Below are 18478 nucleotides of genomic sequence, written 5' to 3'. Positions count from 1 at the left end.
AGCAAAGGGAAGAGTCGGCATCTATTAAAGATGTGTATCTTCTGTTGATGGACCGGGAGAGCTTTAGAGGTCCTCTATGTTTGGTCAAGAGAGCATTTCTTTTATCACTTTGCTATTAATGAACTTCACTCATAGACTGTTAACAGACTGTAGACCAGTGGTGGCTGGTGGCACTTTAAATGGGGAGGACAGTCTGATAGTAATGGCTGGAACTGAATATATGGAATGGTCTTAAACACATCAAACACTTGGTTTCCATTTGTTTGATTCCATTCATTATTATGAGCCGTCCTCCCTCACCAGTCTCCACTGCTGTAGGCTAAAGAATGAGGGAAAGAACCATTCTTATATTATCAAGGGAGATTTTTGCCTGTTAACTATAGGGGAAATTAATGGTAATATAATTTGATAAGTGGAAAAATCTGCACATCATTAGCAACATTCCTCACCCATTAACACATTATTTGAACAGTGTTTGATTTGATCATTAAAAAGACAATTATTTCATATATCTTCTGCCAAAGACAATCTATTCATTTGAATTCCCCAATCATCCTGTATTTACACAGGTGATCCCATGGAGAATACAAATCTCTCCTTCAAGGGATACCTGTCCCGAGACGGCAGCAAACATGCCCTCGTTACGTTTTATTGTACAGTGTGAACTGCCAGCCTTATCTTACCCTGTTCTCTAGCAACGAATGCCTTGGGGACCTGAGCCTGGGTTATAAATGGTTTGTTTGTTGTAAAAACAGGAAAGGATTTCAGTCTTTATGTACATTACTGAACATGTGTTTGGCTTTCATGGAAAGAGCTCTCTGATAGGGCTGTGTCAACTCAATGTAATGAATCACTTGATTATAGTACACTTTATAGTACACTACATTTGGATACAGAGTCAAATTACCCAGAAGGCTACTTGAGGCAACACATTTCTCAAGAACTATAGAAGACAATATTACTCTAGAGTTTCTTAAATGCTATTTAATTATTCTTGGAAGATATGCTGCACTCATGACATGTGGAAACTAGGGAACTGATATTTCTCACTTGGAAAGTATCCAAATCAACCAATATGTTAATACATTTTTACTCAGAGGTTCCGAGTTTCCAACTTGTCATGAATGAAGCAAACTTTAATGTTTACAAATTACTGTTGTCTCTGACATTTACATCTTTAGCTCGTTTGTTGATTTGTAGACAGACGCCGCAAGATTACATTCAGAACGGCACAACGTTGTGTAATATTCAGATAGAAATATGCTATGAAGAACAAACATGCCTCTCTGACATGTAAAAAAAGGAATCGTCAGCTATATTCATGACATCTCTTTCTGCAACGTTCCATGTTTGCCTCCTAAAAGTGGCCCAAGTAACATACTAAACCTATTCACAAGAAGTCAGTCAAAGCATTCTAGTTCATTGTCCTGTTGTTGGTTTGTCAGGAGATATTAAAAGACTAAACTTATTCACAGGAAGTCAGTCAAAGCATTGTAGCAGAGAGTCTCTGCGTCTGTGGTCGATCCGATTCCCAAACTCCAGCCCGTCCGTCAACACCTCAGTGTTTCCCACAGTCTTGGCCTTGGGCAGTCTCATGAGAAATGTGTACATGGAGCCGATTCGCCCGAAGCCCTTGGTCTCTCTCTTGGTTTTCCATCTGTGCTCCTCCACGGCGAACTCTGTGGTCCTCATGCGGTTGAGTGTGAACACTGAGTCCCCTCTTACTACCGATGTGAACAGGGCTCCTTTACTGTTTGCGTATTGCCCCGGCAAGGCTGTCCACTGACCCGTAGTCAGGTTGTAGCAGTCCATCACGCACATCAGGAAGTCTTCGCAGGGCCCGTTGCGCATGACATACAAATTGTCCCTGTGACCCACCATGCAGTGGCCATAGCTCTGGTCACGGACTAGTGTGGTGACCAGGACCCATTGGTCCCTCTCGGGGACGTACTCGTGGATCTCCGTAACGCCCTTGGGTTTCCAGAGGCAGATGAAGATGCGGCTCATGGCTTTGGTGGAGGCCACGTTGGCGGCTCTGCAGGGGAGATTAGCGGCGAAGCGCCAGGTGGCTGTGGAGACACTGTACTTCTCCACCAACGCCATGGACTTCCGGTCGAACTCCCCACCGATGGCGTAGAGGCAGCCTTCGTGGCCCACTAACGTAAAGTTGTAGCGTGGCTGCTGGGGACTGGAAATAGTGGACCAGGAGTCACTCTCTGGGTCGTAGCAGAAGCCAGAGTCCACAACTTTCTTGCTGAGGTCGTGGACGCCTCCTATAATGTACAGCTTGTTGTCTAGCATGGTCACACCTGCCATAGTGGTGCTTGTGTTTAGGGGTAGGTGACTCAGCACCTTCCATTCTCTATCTTCGTCATCCAGGTAGCAGACCGTCCTCTGACAGTCCTGGAGCTGCTCGACGGTAGGAGAGTGGCTGCAGACTGTGACGTACCGACTGGGGATGAGAGACTCAACGTACTCCACTAGGTCTTCTGGTAAGGTGCTCACAACATCTTCCTTCAGGTCCGAGTACATGTCTTTAATGAATAAAGCAGCTTGATGGGACAGATCCCATAAACCGTAGGTCGCAGCCGTGTGGTACATCAACAAGCAGTTCTCTGAGTTGATGATATTGGTCAGGTGCTTTGTCACAGACTCCACCTGTAGAAAGGTGGCACACTCTATGGCTTCCACAATCTCGTCACCACCCAGGATGGGGCGATCCCCGTCCAGGACCCGGAGCGCCAACACAAATCCCCGGGCGCTCAGCCCTTGCAGATGGACCTCATCCTGTTGGCATTCCCGCATTCCCGACTGGAAGAGGGCTCGGAAGTACTCACAGTGCTGCTCGAGTAGGGCTTTGTTCACCACAAAAACGCTCCCGTCAACTCTCACTTTCAGGCTGTCCATCCCTGAGTCCAAAGACTTGCCGAGGGCAGGCTTGTCACTGTCGGTCCCTGAGCCAGGGCAGCTGCTTGGCTCCATCGCCTCAACTGAAGTGTTCAAACAGCACATTTGCATTTGTCAGGAGTGACGAAGTGCTGAGTCCGATCAAAATATCTCATGTCCTAGCATGACATTTTATCCATGATGATATTTCCTTGAGGTACAGTAGCAGCTAGACCGAATCCCCCTCTTTCCTCTCCTCTGTGCAGAGCAGATGCACTTGACAGGGTAACCACTGTTTGTATTGCTCTTCACAGCTACGAGAATAGCAGAGGCTATAGATAGCTGTTAGGCAACGTGTGGCACAGTTATCATACATTATGGTGACATGCAGCCGGAGGGGAATCTAGTGTTGACCTGCTGGAAAGGGGAGATGGGTCGGGTGGGAGCGGGTGGGCAAATGGATGGGCACAGCAGTACAGTTATGCTGATGATTGATTGGTCTTTGTCTGTGAGGCTGACAGTTTGTGCCAGCGGGAAATGTCAGAACTCTTGGCCTTGGAGCGGTTGGGCAAAGGTGAGAGACAACAATAGATTGTTCCCTGAGGTCACATTTGTTATACGAGACTATTATTCCAAACAGTTAAATTCTTAGTAACCTTGTCTGTTAGGGATCTGTTGCACATGACAACAGCATGCTACCAGTCCTTGTTCCAATACAGTCGTGGCACCTGTGCAAATACTTACATGCACATAGACGGATTCACCTACTCTAGTATAAATCGTTCACCCCCTATAAAAATCGTGTAAATGTTTACACACAAGGCTACATAATTACTCCTCTCTCTGTCCTCCATGCAAACCCTGATACAAACAGGGGCGCTCTTCCAAAAGAGGCCAGAGACTACCTTTGCCACCAATGTAGAGAATGAGGAGGGAGTGGAGTTCTCATTCATTAAAGGGTAAAGGAGGAAACCAAGTCCAGTATGTCAAACGGTACCTTTTCTTTGTTCTTTCTGTTCAAATATGTCCGATTTGAGACTATTACACGAGCAATTACTGTAACATGTGCAAAGTATTAACTGTGAAGTTATGTGATTATCTGTGAAGGAAACTATGCTGCATGAAGACAACAGAATCATTCACTCACTGGATGCAATCCAACCATCTAAACTGACATCACAATTTTATTGATGTCCTTGTTTCTTGTCAATGAAGTTAGTTGGAGATGAGAAAGGTCTACCTTTCCAAATCATATCTGACTGCATGTAGAATAACTATGAGAACTCACCTCAGTTCCCTTAAATGGAGTTTGGCAGTAAATCATGTGCGTAAGCAGCAACATTCTTCAGCAAATGTTAACCGATTCGTCTACTTGACGCAAGGTCCTACCAGCTGTGCACGCACGGAGCAGCTCGAGCTTCTTTCACCATCGAGTATGAGCATCCTCATCATCGGACAGGATTTAAGAGCGCGTTCTAAAACTCGTTGGGATGTTTTTATCGCATTTGGATTCATATGATTTTAAATGTAATACAGATTTTTTTTTAAACCACATCAAACCAACTAGCCGATTCACTTCAACTCCAGTCTTTAACTCTGAGAAAAGCTTTTAAGGTAAGGTTATATTGAAACGTTTTGGAAACGTTCAACGTGGGCGTTATTTGTGTTTCCTGCATAGTAGCCTATCATCCATATGCATCAATATTAGTGTTTATGATACCGTTATAAACATTTATATTATTTGGTTATGTTATATTATTTTTATTGTTAATAATATTCTGAATAATGCATGTAGGCACTGAATAAAGATCTGTTACTTGGATCCGTTTTGAAAACTTGTGTTCCTGGGTTTTAGTCTAAAGATGTCACAGATGTTTGGGAAAGCAAGGAGTTGTAACTTCTCTGCTATCCCTGAGGGGGGACAACCTGAGGTCAATGTGGTCATCCTTGGAGTGAAGGGCTCAGGAAAATCAGGTGGCCCACCCATCTTTTTCCCTTTTCTCCTTCATATGCTATTGGATTGATTTAGTGTTTATTTTTAAAACATTAGTGATGTTTAGGTTGGTTTTATATTGTGTTCTGCCACTTAATATACACTGAGTAAACCAAACATTAGGAACTTTCCTTGATTTGTCGTCCTTAGTATTTGTAGTGGAGTAGATCCCAGTTTTGTTTACATTTTATTCCAGTTTTGATAGACCCAGTTTTGATAGTTTGTTATTCATGAAAAGCAATCTACTCCTATCTGATATTTCATGGGAGTGTTTATATAAAAACAGGGTTCCCATTCCCCATTTGGGACACTAGATTGTACAGTGTGACAGACTGACAACAAAGAGCTGAATCTAAACAGGAAGTGAATGATTCCCTTCTCTCTTTTCAGCGTTGACTGTCAAATTTCTCACCAAGCGCTTCATTAGTGAATATGACCCCAATCTAGGTAAGCTGCCATTTGTTACCTTCTGAAATAAAATGCAATTGTCAAGAAATTTCTTTGTTAAATAAAATCATTTTGGCTCTGTTCTAACATCCCCTCTAGTACCATTTAGAATCATGCTGTGCATTGGGAATGCCTTTTATGGTTGGCTAGTATGGACATTAGAACACCTCTGTAATAGTTTGTGTACACTAACTATACAAGAATCGGCAGATGCACTTTCAGAGAAATGTACAATAAACTTGTTCATATTGAAACATGAATAACTGTATTGTGATGTTGGGTCCATGTTGTGACCTCCATGTTGTGTTCACTGCCATCTAGAGGATACTTACTCTTCTGAGGACATGGTGGACCAACAGCCTGTCGTTGTGAAAGTTATGGACACAGCTGACCAGGTGGGAATAGTCTTTTTTTAAAGACTATACTACTGCCGTTGTGCCCTTGAGGCACTGAACTGCTCCAGGGGCGCTGCTCTGCCGCCGGCGTTCTGCCGCGGTTGGATAATGTGACAGAAGAAAAAAGGTTTTCAGATTTGCATTGAACACAGAAACAGAGGATGATATTGAGGAAAGATGGTTGAGGTTGTGTGAAAGGGCAGTAGGTCGGATCCAAACCTGAAGACGTGTGTGCCGTAGGCTGGGGCATTACCATTACAAGAGCCGGGACACAATGACACATTTTCTGTGCAAATGGAAACCATTTGAAGATCTATTCTAAATCAATTGATACGTCTTCTAAAGCCTTTGCCACTAATTGTTTTGAAGTGATGACCTTTTCCCCTTGTCTGTCTCTACCGCCAGGACGGCCCAGTGAACTGTGAGCGCTACCTCTCGTGGGCCAGTGCCTTCCTTGTGGTCTACAGCATAGACAATAGACGGAGCTTTGAGGGCTGCCAACAGTACCTGGAGGCCGTCACCGTCCACACCAAGGCCCTGCAGCCCAAGACCCCCATTATACTGCTGGGCAACAAGCTGGACATGGAGAGATACAGGTGTGTAGTGAATTGGTGGGGTGGATGGAAGTCCGAGTGGGACTCAAACCTGCAACTACTTGTCTGTTAGTGTAATGCCTGAGACATTATACCAAGAGGCCCAAACGTCTTGATGAGATTCCGGTGTTATAGCTACTAAGTATTGCTGCAGGCGCTCAGAGCTCACTACTGGCTCATATCAGCATAGTCAGCAGCAGCAATACATACCACAGTAGTTAGACATGGAAAGATACCGGTGCAGAAGTCTTACATGCTAAGATGTCTGTTTAGGACTGTTAGAGATACAGCTGGTGGATGTTTAAGAGATACAATATAACCCGGTTCATCCCCACCAAGGCGGACCTGCGATTCAAACCCACACCACAACGACATAACATACTCCAAAAGTCCAGGCATGTCTTGGTCCGGGCCGACAGTGCTTCCAGGAGGAGTGATGCCATCCTCAAAGTTCTGTTTTGGCCCATAGCCTCTCAAGTAACACCAAAGCGTTTTGCAGCTCTAGGCCTACTTGTGGTAGTCATCTGAAAGCCTGAAATGAAACATCATGTCAGTCCTACTCAATGTTAATGCACACCCCCATCACTGCTGCATGTGTGGCAACCCAAGCCCTCTTAGCTGGTGTTTATGGAAACAATCATGTTTATTCAAGCACTTCCAGTAAAGTTGATTCATGGCAAGACTCCAACCACTTATATTTGTCTCCCAGTGTAAGATGTCTTCATGTTGCTATATTTATCCAAAACATATAACGTACAGAAATGTATGAAGCCATAATGGCCAGCAGACTTATAGCCACTCCAACACACCTTCTTTTTTTTCCAGGTGTAAGACGTTGTCATGTTGCTAGTAACAAGGCATGATGTGTAATTAACATTTTTTTGTGGGACAACATTTCTTTGGTTCCATCAGGTGACGTCCTGACAACTGATAGACAGAAAAGTTCTTGCAACGTTGCCCATGAAACTTGTCTAGAACATTAATATATTATTATTTTTTCACCCCAATTTTGATCTTGTCTCATCACTACAACTCCCCAACCAGCTCGGGAGGCAAAGGTTGAGTCATGTGTCCTCCGAAACATGGCTCGCCAAACCGCGCTTCTTAACACCCGCCCGCTTAACCCGGAAGCCAGCTGCACCAATGTGTCGGAGGAAACACTGTTCAACTGACAACCATTGTCAGCTTGCAGGCAAACAGCCTGCCACAAGGAGTCGCTAGAGCACAATGAGCCAAATAAAGCCCCCCCGGCCAAACCCTCCCCTAACCCGGACAACGCTGGGCCAATTGTGCACCGCCCTATGGGACTCCCGATCACGTCCGGTTGTGACACAGCCCGGGAACGAACCCTTAGTGCCTTAGACCACTGCACCTCTTGGGAGGCCCAAACATCAATATGTTATGTTTGGAGAATATGGAAACCATGTTCTGTGTATGTTTGGTGGGACATCGATGGAATATTCTCCAAACCCACAGAAAACTGGATACATACATGGAGATGTTCTTGCAATGTTCCCATGAAACATGTCTAGAAAATGTATATCTTAAGTTCTGAGAACATGGTCAACGAGTTCTGGGTTATATTTGAATGGAATAATCTCTTGGGACATTCCTATGAAAAAGTTAGTTTATGACCTAATAAGACTTTTAAAGGAACGCTCTCTAAAGTTGTGGGAAAGTTTGTTGTTAGCTAAGGATGTAGGGTGTGTGATTGACTAATGATATGTGCAAAGTTGACACATTATAGTACTGATTATAGTGGTCAGTGTGTTTTGGAGCTGTTTAAACTAAAGGGCTTCTCTTTTCTCTCTCTCTCTCCCTCCTGTTTTCTCTTTCTCTCTCTCGCTCTCCTTCTCTTCTCTCTCTCGCTCTCTTCTCTCTCTCTCCTCACTCCCCATCACCCTGTCTCTCCCACTCTGTCTTTCAGGCAGGTGAGTAAGTCGGACGGCTCGGCCCTCGCCACCCGTTTCGGCTGCCTGTTCTTCGAGGTGTCTGCTTGCCTGGACTTCCTGTCTGTCCAGCGGGTCTTCCATGAAGCCGTTAGGGAGGCCAGGCAGCTGGGCGGCAAAAGGAGCCCCCCGTTACGTCCCCTTTACATCAGTGAGGACAACAAGCCATTGTTCAGCCTCGCCACCGTGCCCCCGTTCACCACCCCCTGCTACAAGGAGCTCCCAGTGCCCGCCACCGCCAAGCTGGTGACGGTCAAGTCGTCACGGGCACAGAGCAAACGGCGGGCACCCACGCTGACGCTGCTCAAGGGCTTCAAGATCTTCTGATGAGTCGATGGAGAATGAGACCAGACTTAAAGAATGGAAATTTGAGACTTGTCTCAAACTTGTGCTCAAAGACTTGAAACTTATGCTCAAACCTTGAGACTTAACTTGGACTTGTGCCAGAGACTTGAGACTTGACTGAGTGTCTCAGGCTCGAAGACTTGACTCAACCTGGACTTTCCTAAAGTGACTTATTGACAAGTCTGCCATAGTGGCTTACAATATGGACAAGTGAGAGAACTGTGAAATAGGTTATGAGAGACAATGGACTGTGTCAAATGTGAAAAACGGAAGAAAATGGAGCCAGAATAACATACAACCAAGCCATCAACATACTGTATGCAGCAGAAGCTGTCATGGTGATATCACCTTCGTTGGAGCGTGTACCAAAACATCATGATGACTTACTGCACCTTCAAGTGAGGAGAAGGAACAGTAATTATCAGAGCTCCTTGAGAGATGGACAGTAATGGACTGGTGTTTAAACTGTCATTGTGAATGTTGAATTTATATTGCCAAAGTTTTCAAAGTTTGTCTTGAAGTCAGTTACTGGGACAAAGTTATGTTAGTTGCCAAATGTATTGTGGTGATTGGAGTGCATATGACGGTGATGGTGTGTTCACTGTAGTATAGATTGCTGACACTATGCACATGTATTTTTATATACATTTTAATAAGCTTTAAAGGAAAACTAATTTTATCGGTTGAAGACATATGTTGTTCATGTAGATACATGTTTTAAGTTATTTGATGTTATAACACAAAGTAGCAAGTCAATCTGAGTAAAAGGCCCAGTGCAGTCAAAATTCAGTTTTTCTGTGTTTTATATTGTACAACAGTTGATGAAACTAACACTGTAAAAGTGTGAAAAATGGGATCAGTGTAATTTCCTGATAGGTGCTGGTTTCTAATCAGCAGGTTTGCATGGCCGGGAGTTTTGGCTTTCCATGGGGACATCACCATGCTATAAATTGGTTCATAGACAAATAACAAAGACAGTTCCAAACATCTCTGCCAATAACAGCTAGTTTTCAGTTTTCCCCTCCCATCTCAGACCACTCCCAGACAGTCTGAGCGAAATTCTTGCTTGAGAAATATGTTTTTGCTAAAAAAGCATTTTTTGCCAATTTGAATGGAAATCTATTACAGTAAGGTACTTAATTGCTACCCAGTAATGATTTGATATTGATATCAAAACAACTGCATTGGGGCTTTAACTTCATATATACATCGTTTTCACGAGTTGTGGGCGCCCTCCTCAGGCTCATCAGTGTAACAACGGTTGCATTTTTTATAACTTAAAACACAGTTTTATACTATTGTATGCTAATGCCATCCCAACCAAAATTACAAAACAGAACTATTTTGATATGAACAGTTTTATTTCCTTATTGTAAATACTGCAATTGTTGGAATGCTTTTATAACACAATGAAAATCTATCTTACATATGGAGAGGTGGTGTGATGACAAAAGTTAACCCACTGAATTCTGTTTTCTATCCAAAACATCTATATGTGAATACTCTCTCACAAGAGCGTTCCACTATACTCACAGCAAGATCATTCCAGTTTGTATTATATTAGGATCCCCGTTAGCTGATGCCATGACGTCGGCTAATCTTCCTGGTGGCCAGCATTATAACTAAAAATACTGTACAAATACAATTACAAACGAGATGTATAAAGATAAGTTTGATCTTCCAATCTTAATGTTATCTCAGACCATGTTTAGTTGCCTTTTAGTGTTTCCCAAGTAGACTACACTTGAATAGCTTATGACACATGGTTTATAAGTGTTCCTACATACTGTCAAGAGACATAGGAAAACTTTTCACTGCACTATAAACAACACGTTGCACTTCTTCATGACCAAAAAACAACATTTACTAACTATTTGGTATCCCAAATAGTTGGTTGCGATGTTTCGACGGCCAGCAATGTTTACAGTAGATGTATATTCCATTGCTGAAACTGCAAACAACAAAGTACTTGTGAATGATGACTGTGATACTGCACGTCTTGTACACAGCATTATTTGTAGTAGTTGTATACCCTTTTCACACTACTGAGCCAAGTCAAGCTGTACTGCGCTGGCATGGTTACGCATCCACCAATAAAATATCTGGCTCAGCACAGTACGGTCTGGCTCAGCACAGTAGTGTAAAATGGGCATTACAGTAATTACAGTGGTTGTTTAAGTTACAGGTCAAAATAAAACAACTTAAAAGGACAGTTATTCCTAAGTAAATAGGAGTTTATGTTCTGCCTCTGCAGAGGAGCAGTAATGAGGAACGTGGCTGTTATATCTCTCTCCTTCATCCCTCTACCACCACTCCCTCTTCTGCCTCCTCTTTCTCTACCTCAACCACCTCCTCTTTCTTCAACACCTCCTCTTTCTCTACCTCCGCCAACACCTCCACTTCCCCCTCAGGCTCGGGGTACAGGCTGGACACGTTCCCGTCATTCCAGGTCACCACAATGTCCCCCGGTTTGAGCCCCTCTACCTCCCCGTTGTCCTGGAGGGGCTTGGCCTGGCTCACTGGGATCTCAGATGGGCTCATACTGACCTGGACATAGGCACTATTGACGGAGTTAGTTCTTTGACCTCCAACTTCCGTGACGATGACCTGTAGTTCTTCCGCCTCCGGCTTCATGGCCAGAGCCGCCGCCTTGTACTTGGCTATCTTATTCCGGTTTCTGTGTGGAGGATGATGGGAAATGTAGTCACTGTGATGTAAATAAAGATGGCCAGACCAGCACGCACAAATATGGCGATTTCTTTTGTTTTCTTCCATAACAGGTCCTTTATTTAGGTTCCACAGAGCCTTTGGTTGCATCCCAAATGGAACCGTATTCCCTACATAGTGCACTACTTTTGACCAGGGGCCATAAGGCTAGGGTGTTATTTGGGATGAACACTTTGTTTGGATCATTTACTGTTGTTGACCATAAGTATCTTCACCATGTTTCATAATTGAAGACACATGAGATATTTATTGTTTAGAATGACAGTGTATTACATTAGTATTTTTGAGTTGAGTGGGTAGACATTAGTCTACTTAAGTTGAGTAAGTGTCAGATAGGGGGCTTACTTGTTCGCCATGGAGCCCATTCCCAGAAGCAGACAGCCCAGCAGAAGGGCAGCGAAGGACAGAGCCAGCATCGCAAACTTCCAGGGAGTTGCTGTGACGACAAAAACACACAGTTGTAACTGCGGAAAATCTTCCCACCGTTATAAAACCCCACAGGACATTTCAGAGGTGATCAAATACAAAACATTGGAACTTGGACCAACTGTGCACTTAACAGATTTTTTTTTTACAGACTTGGCGAGAATAAAAGTTTACTACCATGTAAATCTGACTATGAGAAAAAGTGCTTCACTATAACCAATCCCTTTATGGAGGCTTTGGGATCAGATCACATAAATGACACCACCACCACTACAGTGCCATGAAAAGTGAAAACTGATTAACTGAGTATATATTGTAAGAACAAACTGCTCAGGAGGATAACATAATGGAGCTGGATAACATAATGGAGCTGGATAACATAATGGAGCTGGATAACATAATGGAGCTGAATAACATAATGGAGCTGGATAACGTAATGGAGCTGGATAACATAATGGAGCTGGATAACATAATGGAGCTGGATAACATAATGGAGCTGAATAACATAATGGAGCTGGATAACGTAATGGAGCTGGATAACGTAATGGAGCTGGATAACATAATGGAGCTGAATAACATAATGGAGCTGAATAACATAATGGAGCTGGATAACGTAATGGAGCTGGATAACGTAATGGAGCTGGATAACATAATGGAGCTGAATAACATAATGGAGCTGAATAACATAATGGAGCTGGATAACGTAATGGAGCTGGATAACATAATGGAGCTGAATAACATAATGGAGCTGGATAACATAATGGAGCTGGATAACGTAATGGAGCTGGATAACGTAATGGAGCTGGATAACATAATGGAGCTGGATAACATAATGGAGCTGGATAACATAATGGAGCTGAATAACATAATGGAGCTGGATAACGTAATGGAGCTGGATAACGTAATGGAGCTGAATAACATAATGGAGCTGAATAACATAATGGAGCTGGATAACGTAATGGAGCTGGATAACGTCATGGAGCTGGATTACATAATGGAGCTGGATAATGTAATGGAGCTGGATAACGTAATGGAGCTGGATAATGTAATGGAGCTGGATAACGTCATGGAGCTGGATAATGTAATGGAGCTGGATAATGTAATGGAGCTGGATAACTTAATGGAGCTGGATAACATAATGGAGCTGGATAACGTATTGGAGCTGGATAACGTAATGGAGCTGGATAACGTAATGGAGCTGGATTACATAATGGAGCTGGATAACATAATGGAGCTGATAACGTAATGGAGCTGAATAACATAATGGAGCTGGATAACGTAATGGAGCTGGATAACGTAATGGAGCTGGATAACATAATGGAGCTGAATAACATAATGGAGCTGAATAACATAATGGAGCTGGATAACGTAATGGAGCTGGATAACATAATGGAGCTGAATAACATAATGGAGCTGGATAACATAATGGAGCTGGATAACGTAATGGAGCTGGATAACGTAATGGAGCTGGATAACATAATGGAGCTGAATAACATAATGGAGCTGAATAACATAATGGAGCTGGATAACGTAATGGAGCTGGATAACGTAATGGAGCTGGATAACATAATGGAGCTGAATAACATAATGGAGCTGAATAACATAATGGAGCTGGATAACGTAATGGAGCTGGATAACATAATGGAGCTGAATAACATAATGGAGCTGGATAACATAATGGAGCTGGATAACGTAATGGAGCTGGATAACGTAATGGAGCTGGATAACATAATGGAGCTGGATAACATAATGGAGCTGGATAACATAATGGAGCTGGATAACATAATGGAGCTGAATAACATAATGGAGCTGGATAACGTAATGGAGCTGGATAACGTAATGGAGCTGAATAATATAATGGAGCTGAATAACATAATGGAGCTGGATAACGTAATGGAGCTGGATAACGTCATGGAGCTGGATTACATAATGGAGCTGGATAATGTAATGGAGCTGGATAACGTAATGGAGCTGGATAATGTAATGGAGCTGGATAACGTCATGGAGCTGGATAATGTAATGGAGCTGGATAACGTAATGGAGCTGGATAACTTAATGGAGCTGGATAACGTAATGGAGCTGGATAACGTATTGGAGCTGGATAACGTAATGGAGCTGGATAACGTCATGGAGCTGGATTACATAATGGAGCTGTCATATCAAATAGCTTACTTAAGAACAATCCAATCATACAGTGCCTTGCGAAAGTATTCGGCCCCCTTGAACTTTGCAACCTTTTGCCACATTTCAGGCTTCAAACATAAAGATATAAAACTGTATTTTTTTGTGAAGAATCAACAACAAGTGGGACACAATCATGAAGTGGAACAACATTTATTGGATATTTCAAACTTTTTTAACAAATCAAAAACTGAAAAATTGGGCGTGCAAAATTATTCAGCCCCCTTAAGTTAATACTTTGTAGCGCCACCTTTTGCTACGATTACAGCTGTAAGTCGCTTGGGGTATGTCTCTATCAGTTTTGCATATCGAGAGACTGACATTTTGTTCCCATTCCTCCTTGCAAAACAGCTCAAGCTCAGTGAGGTTGGATGGAGAGCATTTGTGAACAGCAGTTTTCAGTTCTTTCCACAGATTCTCGATTGGATTCAGGTCTGGACTTTGACTTGGCCATTCTAACACCTGGATATGTTTATTTTTGAACCATTCCATTGTAGATTTTGCTTTATGTTTTGGATCATTGTCTTGTTGGAAGACAAATCTCCGTCCCAGTCTCAGGTCTTTTGCAGACTCCATCAGGTTTTCTTCCAGAATGGTCCTGTATTTGGCTCCATCCATCTTCCCATCAATTTTAACCATCTTCCCTGTCCCTGCTGAAGAAAAGCAGGCCCAAACCATGATGCTGCCACCACCATGTTTGACAGTGGGGATGGTGTGTTCAGGGTGATGAGCTGTGTTGCTTTTACGCCAAACATAACGTTTTGCATTGTTGCCAAAAAGTTCAATTTTGGTTTCATCTGTCCAGAGCACCTTCTTCCACATGTTTGGTGTGTCTCCCAGGTGGCTTGTGGCAAACTTTAAACGACACTTTTTATGGATATCTTTAAGAAATGGCTTTCTTCTTGCCACTCTTCCATAAAGGCCAGATTTGTGCAATATACGACTGATTGTTGTCCAATGGACAGAGTCTCCCACCTCAGCTGTAGATCTCTGCAGTTCATCCAGAGTGATCATGGGCCTCTTGGCTGCATCTCTGATCAGTCTTCTCCTTGTATGAGCTGAAAGTTTAGAGGGACTGCCAGGTCTTGGTAGATTTGCAGTGGTCTGATACTCCTTCCATTTCAATATTATCGCTTGCACAGTGCTCCTTGGGATGTTTAAAGCTTGGGAAATCTTTTTGTATCCAAATCCGGCTTTAAACTTCTTCACAACAGTATCTCGGACCTGCCTGGTGTGTTCCTTGTTCTTCATGATGCTCTCTGCGCTTTTAACGGACCTCTGAGACTATCACAGTGCAGGTGCATTTATACGGAGACTTGATTACACACAGGTGGATTGTATTTATCATCATTAGTCATTTAGGTCAACATTGGATCATTCAGAGATCCTCACTGAACTTCTGGAGAGAGTTTGCTGCACTGAAAGTAAAGGGGGCTGAATAATTTTGCACGCCCAATTTTTCAGTTTTTGATTTGTTAAAAAAGTTTGAAATATCCAATAAATGTCGTTCCACTTCATGATTGTGTCCCACTTGTTGTTGATTCTTCACAAAAAAATACAGTTTTATATCTTTATGTTTGAAGTCTGAAATGTGGCAAAAGGTCGCAAAGTTCAAGGGGGCAGAATACTTTCGCAAGGCACTGTATCTATTTTACTTGTAATTTCCCAAACAATGGCCATGGATCAGTTTGCTACCCCAACATTAACCTAATACAACACTAATAATACCCTTTTCACACTATCAAGCCAACCTTATCTGTACTGTGCTGGCTTGGCTATTTTCCTTCCTCATTGTCCTTTCCAGCAAGGCACAGAACAGCTTAACTCAGTTTGGCTCAGCTCGGTAGTGGGAAAAATTTAGCTTTGTAAAGAGCATAACTTACGGTCCTCGGTGCGATAGAACCATCTGAGGAATTCTTTCTGTTCATCGGTCATACCAGGAGGCCCCACTTTCTGCTCTTCCGCAGGTTTCACCTCAAACTCATCGGGATCGCTCGATGCCCTTTTGGATCCTGCAGGTGCCAATACAAATATACAAACACATGTTGCATCACCATCCCCTGTGTTAGTTTTTATGCTGACAAAATGGTGGCCACAATGGCACCATGTGGCCAAGGTGGGCTTTAGGACTATTGTGGAACGACATTGAGTTACTATCTTCTAGCCTAGGTTTGAGAGGCCCATGCTGTATCAATTCACACAAAGCCCCAATCTAACTGCTAACTTGTGATGAAGTCAATCATTCAAAAGGAGATGAAAATGTTACATTATTTTCAACATCTTGAGTGCTTATTTGGCTCATTCTAGAGCTTCACTTATGTAAGTCAATTTACACAAAGATCCAATTTCATGCCATGTTAAATGTAAATTAAGCGATTAAAAAACTATTGAGGCAACAACAATCACTTACTGAGCCTCTCCTGGCATATATCCCCTTCATCCAGAGACCTCCACTTGGTCTGCTTGCTCCTGTGGGACAGCATCAGTCGTTTCCCGTCTGTGGAGAGCTCCAGAGAACTGTTCTGACTGATCAGCCTGTTCAACTCACACCCCCACCGCAGCCCCCCATCACCCCTGTGTCCCCCATCCTCTACCCCCTCACAGGGTACAGTCTGGACAGGGTCAGAGTGGTGGGCCGACAGGCACCTGGAGGTCCCCACACTCTCCAGGAGACTCTGGTCCCTCCAGATCCACTGCTGGAGAACTGAGTCCAGGTTGCATTTATTCAGCTGAACCAGGCCCGTCTTGGGGAAGTCCTCCAAGCACAGGCTGTGGAGGGTGTTGTGGATCATGAAGCTACTTACCCCTGGAAGTGCAGTATAGTGGACATGCACTGTAGTGAGCGTAGTGTTATGACAATTTTTAAAATTTTATTTTATTTAACTAGGCAAGTCAGTTAAGAACAAATTCTTATTTTCAATGACGGCCTAGGAACAGTGGGTTAACTGCCTGTTCAGGGGCAGAACGACAGATTTGTACCTTGTTAGCTCAGGGGTTTGAACTTGCAACCTTCCAGTTACTAGTCCAATGCTCTAACCACTAGGCTACCCTACCGCCCCAAATCAAAAACATGCTTCCACTTGTTGTTGTGGTTTTATGGCAAAATGAATCAGGGGATTGTTTCAGTGAAAGGTGTACGTGTGAAGGGATAGCATTACCTGGCAAGAGGAGACAAAGTTTGATCCACACACGAAACATGTCTGAAGTGGATGAAATCTGCAATGACTGTTGACATAAATCAGAATGACAATGTATTCCCTTAGTCAAGAATACAAGATCAACACTTACACATAATAATAATCATAGTTATGTAAATGTAACTTTTATTATGGCTTGGTTCCCATTAGAAAGTTGTATGGTAGTATTCCTGGGATGGTAGTATCTAGCACACATTTTTACTGGGCTTCTCAACCATCAAAAACAAAGCTTTTAGTCTGCATTGAATTAGTGGACCAAAGGGAAACATACACATCCACCTTATAAACTGAGAGTTTATCCAAAGCACTGCCTTCTTTGTGCTGCAATTCCATCTCTACACTCAAAACAACGTTGAAAGTATGTAGAGGCATTGTACCTTGCTAATTCCATTATGTGCATGTGTATTCCATTATGTACTGTAATAGTGTGTATTAGGCTACAATATTAGGTCCTGAAGAGAAATACTCATCATCAAGTAAACTATTTAGAAAAGTTGTCCATCATTGCACTTTTAACGCCGATAGTGAGGCGCCAATCAAATGTTAGAGGTTCAATCGAAACATACTCCCATCCCATAAACAAATTCAAATGTAGATAATCTAATGGTTGACTCTCTGTGTGTATAGTACACATCAAAAGATGATGGTTATCAATCATATTACCCCAATGATCCTATTAATTATGATCCAAACATCCTATCAATAAAAGTTGCTATAAGCGTTAACAATCCAAACAAAAAAATATACACTACAAGTCCTCCTAACCAATGGCTATATATCATTAATTTAAAAGTTTAAAAAATGATATACCATTTGCAGACAGTAGCTTTAAAGTAATGAAAACAATTTACTCACTTACCAGGGGCTGTTTCTCTCACAGCCTGACTCGGAGAAGGGAGGTAGTGCAGTAGGGAACATGATTCTACCTGTTGAACATACACAACGCAGAGGAGAGGCTTTCCAAAGTGCATGTGGGAGGAGATTGGTTCATTGAGTCTCTTGATTATGGCTATATGGCATCTGTAAATGTTCCCTTTATAGCTGGGGAGATGGGGACTTTTTATGTGGTGCAATGTGTTCTTCATTTATTAAAGAATGCATAGTCTGGAAGTAGTTGGGGATGTTATTGCTGAGAGAAATTTTGAGACAGGTGAAACAGCCTCCTTATAGTGATGGCAGTCTTTTCTTTCTCAATGATAAGAAGTTGTGAATGCTTCATTAGGCTACTGTAAACTAATGCATAGTGTACTGCACCATAACTGGGCTGACTTCATTACAATCTTCTCCTAACTCAATGGAATGGAATCAATCCTGTACTCAAGCTTTTAAACTCTACATT

General features: G+C 42.7%; 3 protein-coding genes across 6 annotated transcripts; 1 reads left to right on the top strand and 2 right to left on the bottom strand.

Annotated features, from left to right (window-relative positions):
- Positions 1-490: 490 nt before the first annotated feature.
- On the bottom strand, positions 491-3218 carry LOC110513925 (kelch repeat and BTB domain-containing protein 13-like). Its single transcript, XM_021593567.2, has one exon. It carries the CDS (start codon positions 3016-3018, stop codon positions 1480-1482), a length of 1539 nt encoding a protein of 512 aa, XP_021449242.1. The 5' UTR covers positions 3019-3218; the 3' UTR covers positions 491-1479.
- Positions 3219-4214: 996 nt separating this feature from the next.
- LOC110513924 (ras-like protein family member 12) lies at positions 4215-10772 on the top strand. Its single transcript, XM_021593566.2, has 6 exons — positions 4215-4500; positions 4742-4860; positions 5270-5326; positions 5648-5721; positions 6127-6317; positions 8242-10772. Exons 2-6 carry the CDS (start codon positions 4749-4751, stop codon positions 8588-8590), a joined length of 783 nt encoding a protein of 260 aa, XP_021449241.2. The 5' UTR covers positions 4215-4500; positions 4742-4748; the 3' UTR covers positions 8591-10772.
- si:cabz01068815.1 (Solute carrier family 51 subunit beta) lies at positions 9949-18161 on the bottom strand. Of its 4 annotated transcripts, none has more exons than XM_036963168.1 (6): positions 17995-18161; positions 17101-17167; positions 16353-16775; positions 15826-15954; positions 11681-11771; positions 9949-11285 (listed from the first exon to the last, which is right to left on the bottom strand). In XM_036963168.1, exons 2-6 carry the CDS (start codon positions 17138-17140, stop codon positions 10904-10906), a joined length of 1065 nt encoding a protein of 354 aa, XP_036819063.1. In that variant the 5' UTR covers positions 17141-17167; positions 17995-18161; the 3' UTR covers positions 9949-10903. The 4 variants fall into 4 exon arrangements, with proteins under 4 accessions (XP_036819063.1, XP_036819062.1, XP_036819065.1 ...); XM_036963167.1 differs by having other exon boundaries at positions 17999-18161; XM_036963170.1 differs by having other exon boundaries at positions 16353-16748; positions 17995-18154.
- Positions 18162-18478: the final 317 nt, after the last annotated feature.

This window comes from Oncorhynchus mykiss, chromosome 26, assembly GCF_013265735.2.
Source record: "Oncorhynchus mykiss isolate Arlee chromosome 26, USDA_OmykA_1.1, whole genome shotgun sequence".
Taxonomy (NCBI): Eukaryota; Metazoa; Chordata; class Actinopteri; order Salmoniformes; family Salmonidae; genus Oncorhynchus; species Oncorhynchus mykiss.
Note: the sequence above shows the minus strand (reverse complement) of the source record. Positions and strands in the feature narration are given on the sequence as shown.

Coding starts and splice junctions, on each gene's coding strand:
- LOC110513925 (XM_021593567.2), bottom strand. CDS start 3,018: ATGCAAATGTGCTGTTTGAACACTTCAGTTGAGGCGATGGAGCCAAGC.
- si:cabz01068815.1 (XM_036963168.1), bottom strand. CDS start 17,140: ATGTTTCGTGTGTGGATCAAACTTTGTCTCCTCTTGCCAG. Junction 16,776..17,100: donor ACTTTGTCTCCTCTTGCCAG/GTAATGCTATCC, acceptor CGCTCACTACAG/TGCATGTCCACTATACTGCA. Junction 11,772..15,825: donor GTTCTATCGCACCGAGGACC/GTAAGTTATGCT, acceptor TTGTCGTCACAG/CAACTCCCTGGAAGTTTGCG.
- LOC110513924 (XM_021593566.2), top strand. CDS start 4,749: ATGTCACAGATGTTTGGGAAAGCAAGGAGTTGTAACTTCTCTGCTATC. Junction 4,861..5,269: donor GAAGGGCTCAGGAAAATCAG/GTGGCCCACCCA, acceptor CTCTCTTTTCAG/CGTTGACTGTCAAATTTCTC. Junction 6,318..8,241: donor CTGGACATGGAGAGATACAG/GTGTGTAGTGAA, acceptor TCTGTCTTTCAG/GCAGGTGAGTAAGTCGGACG.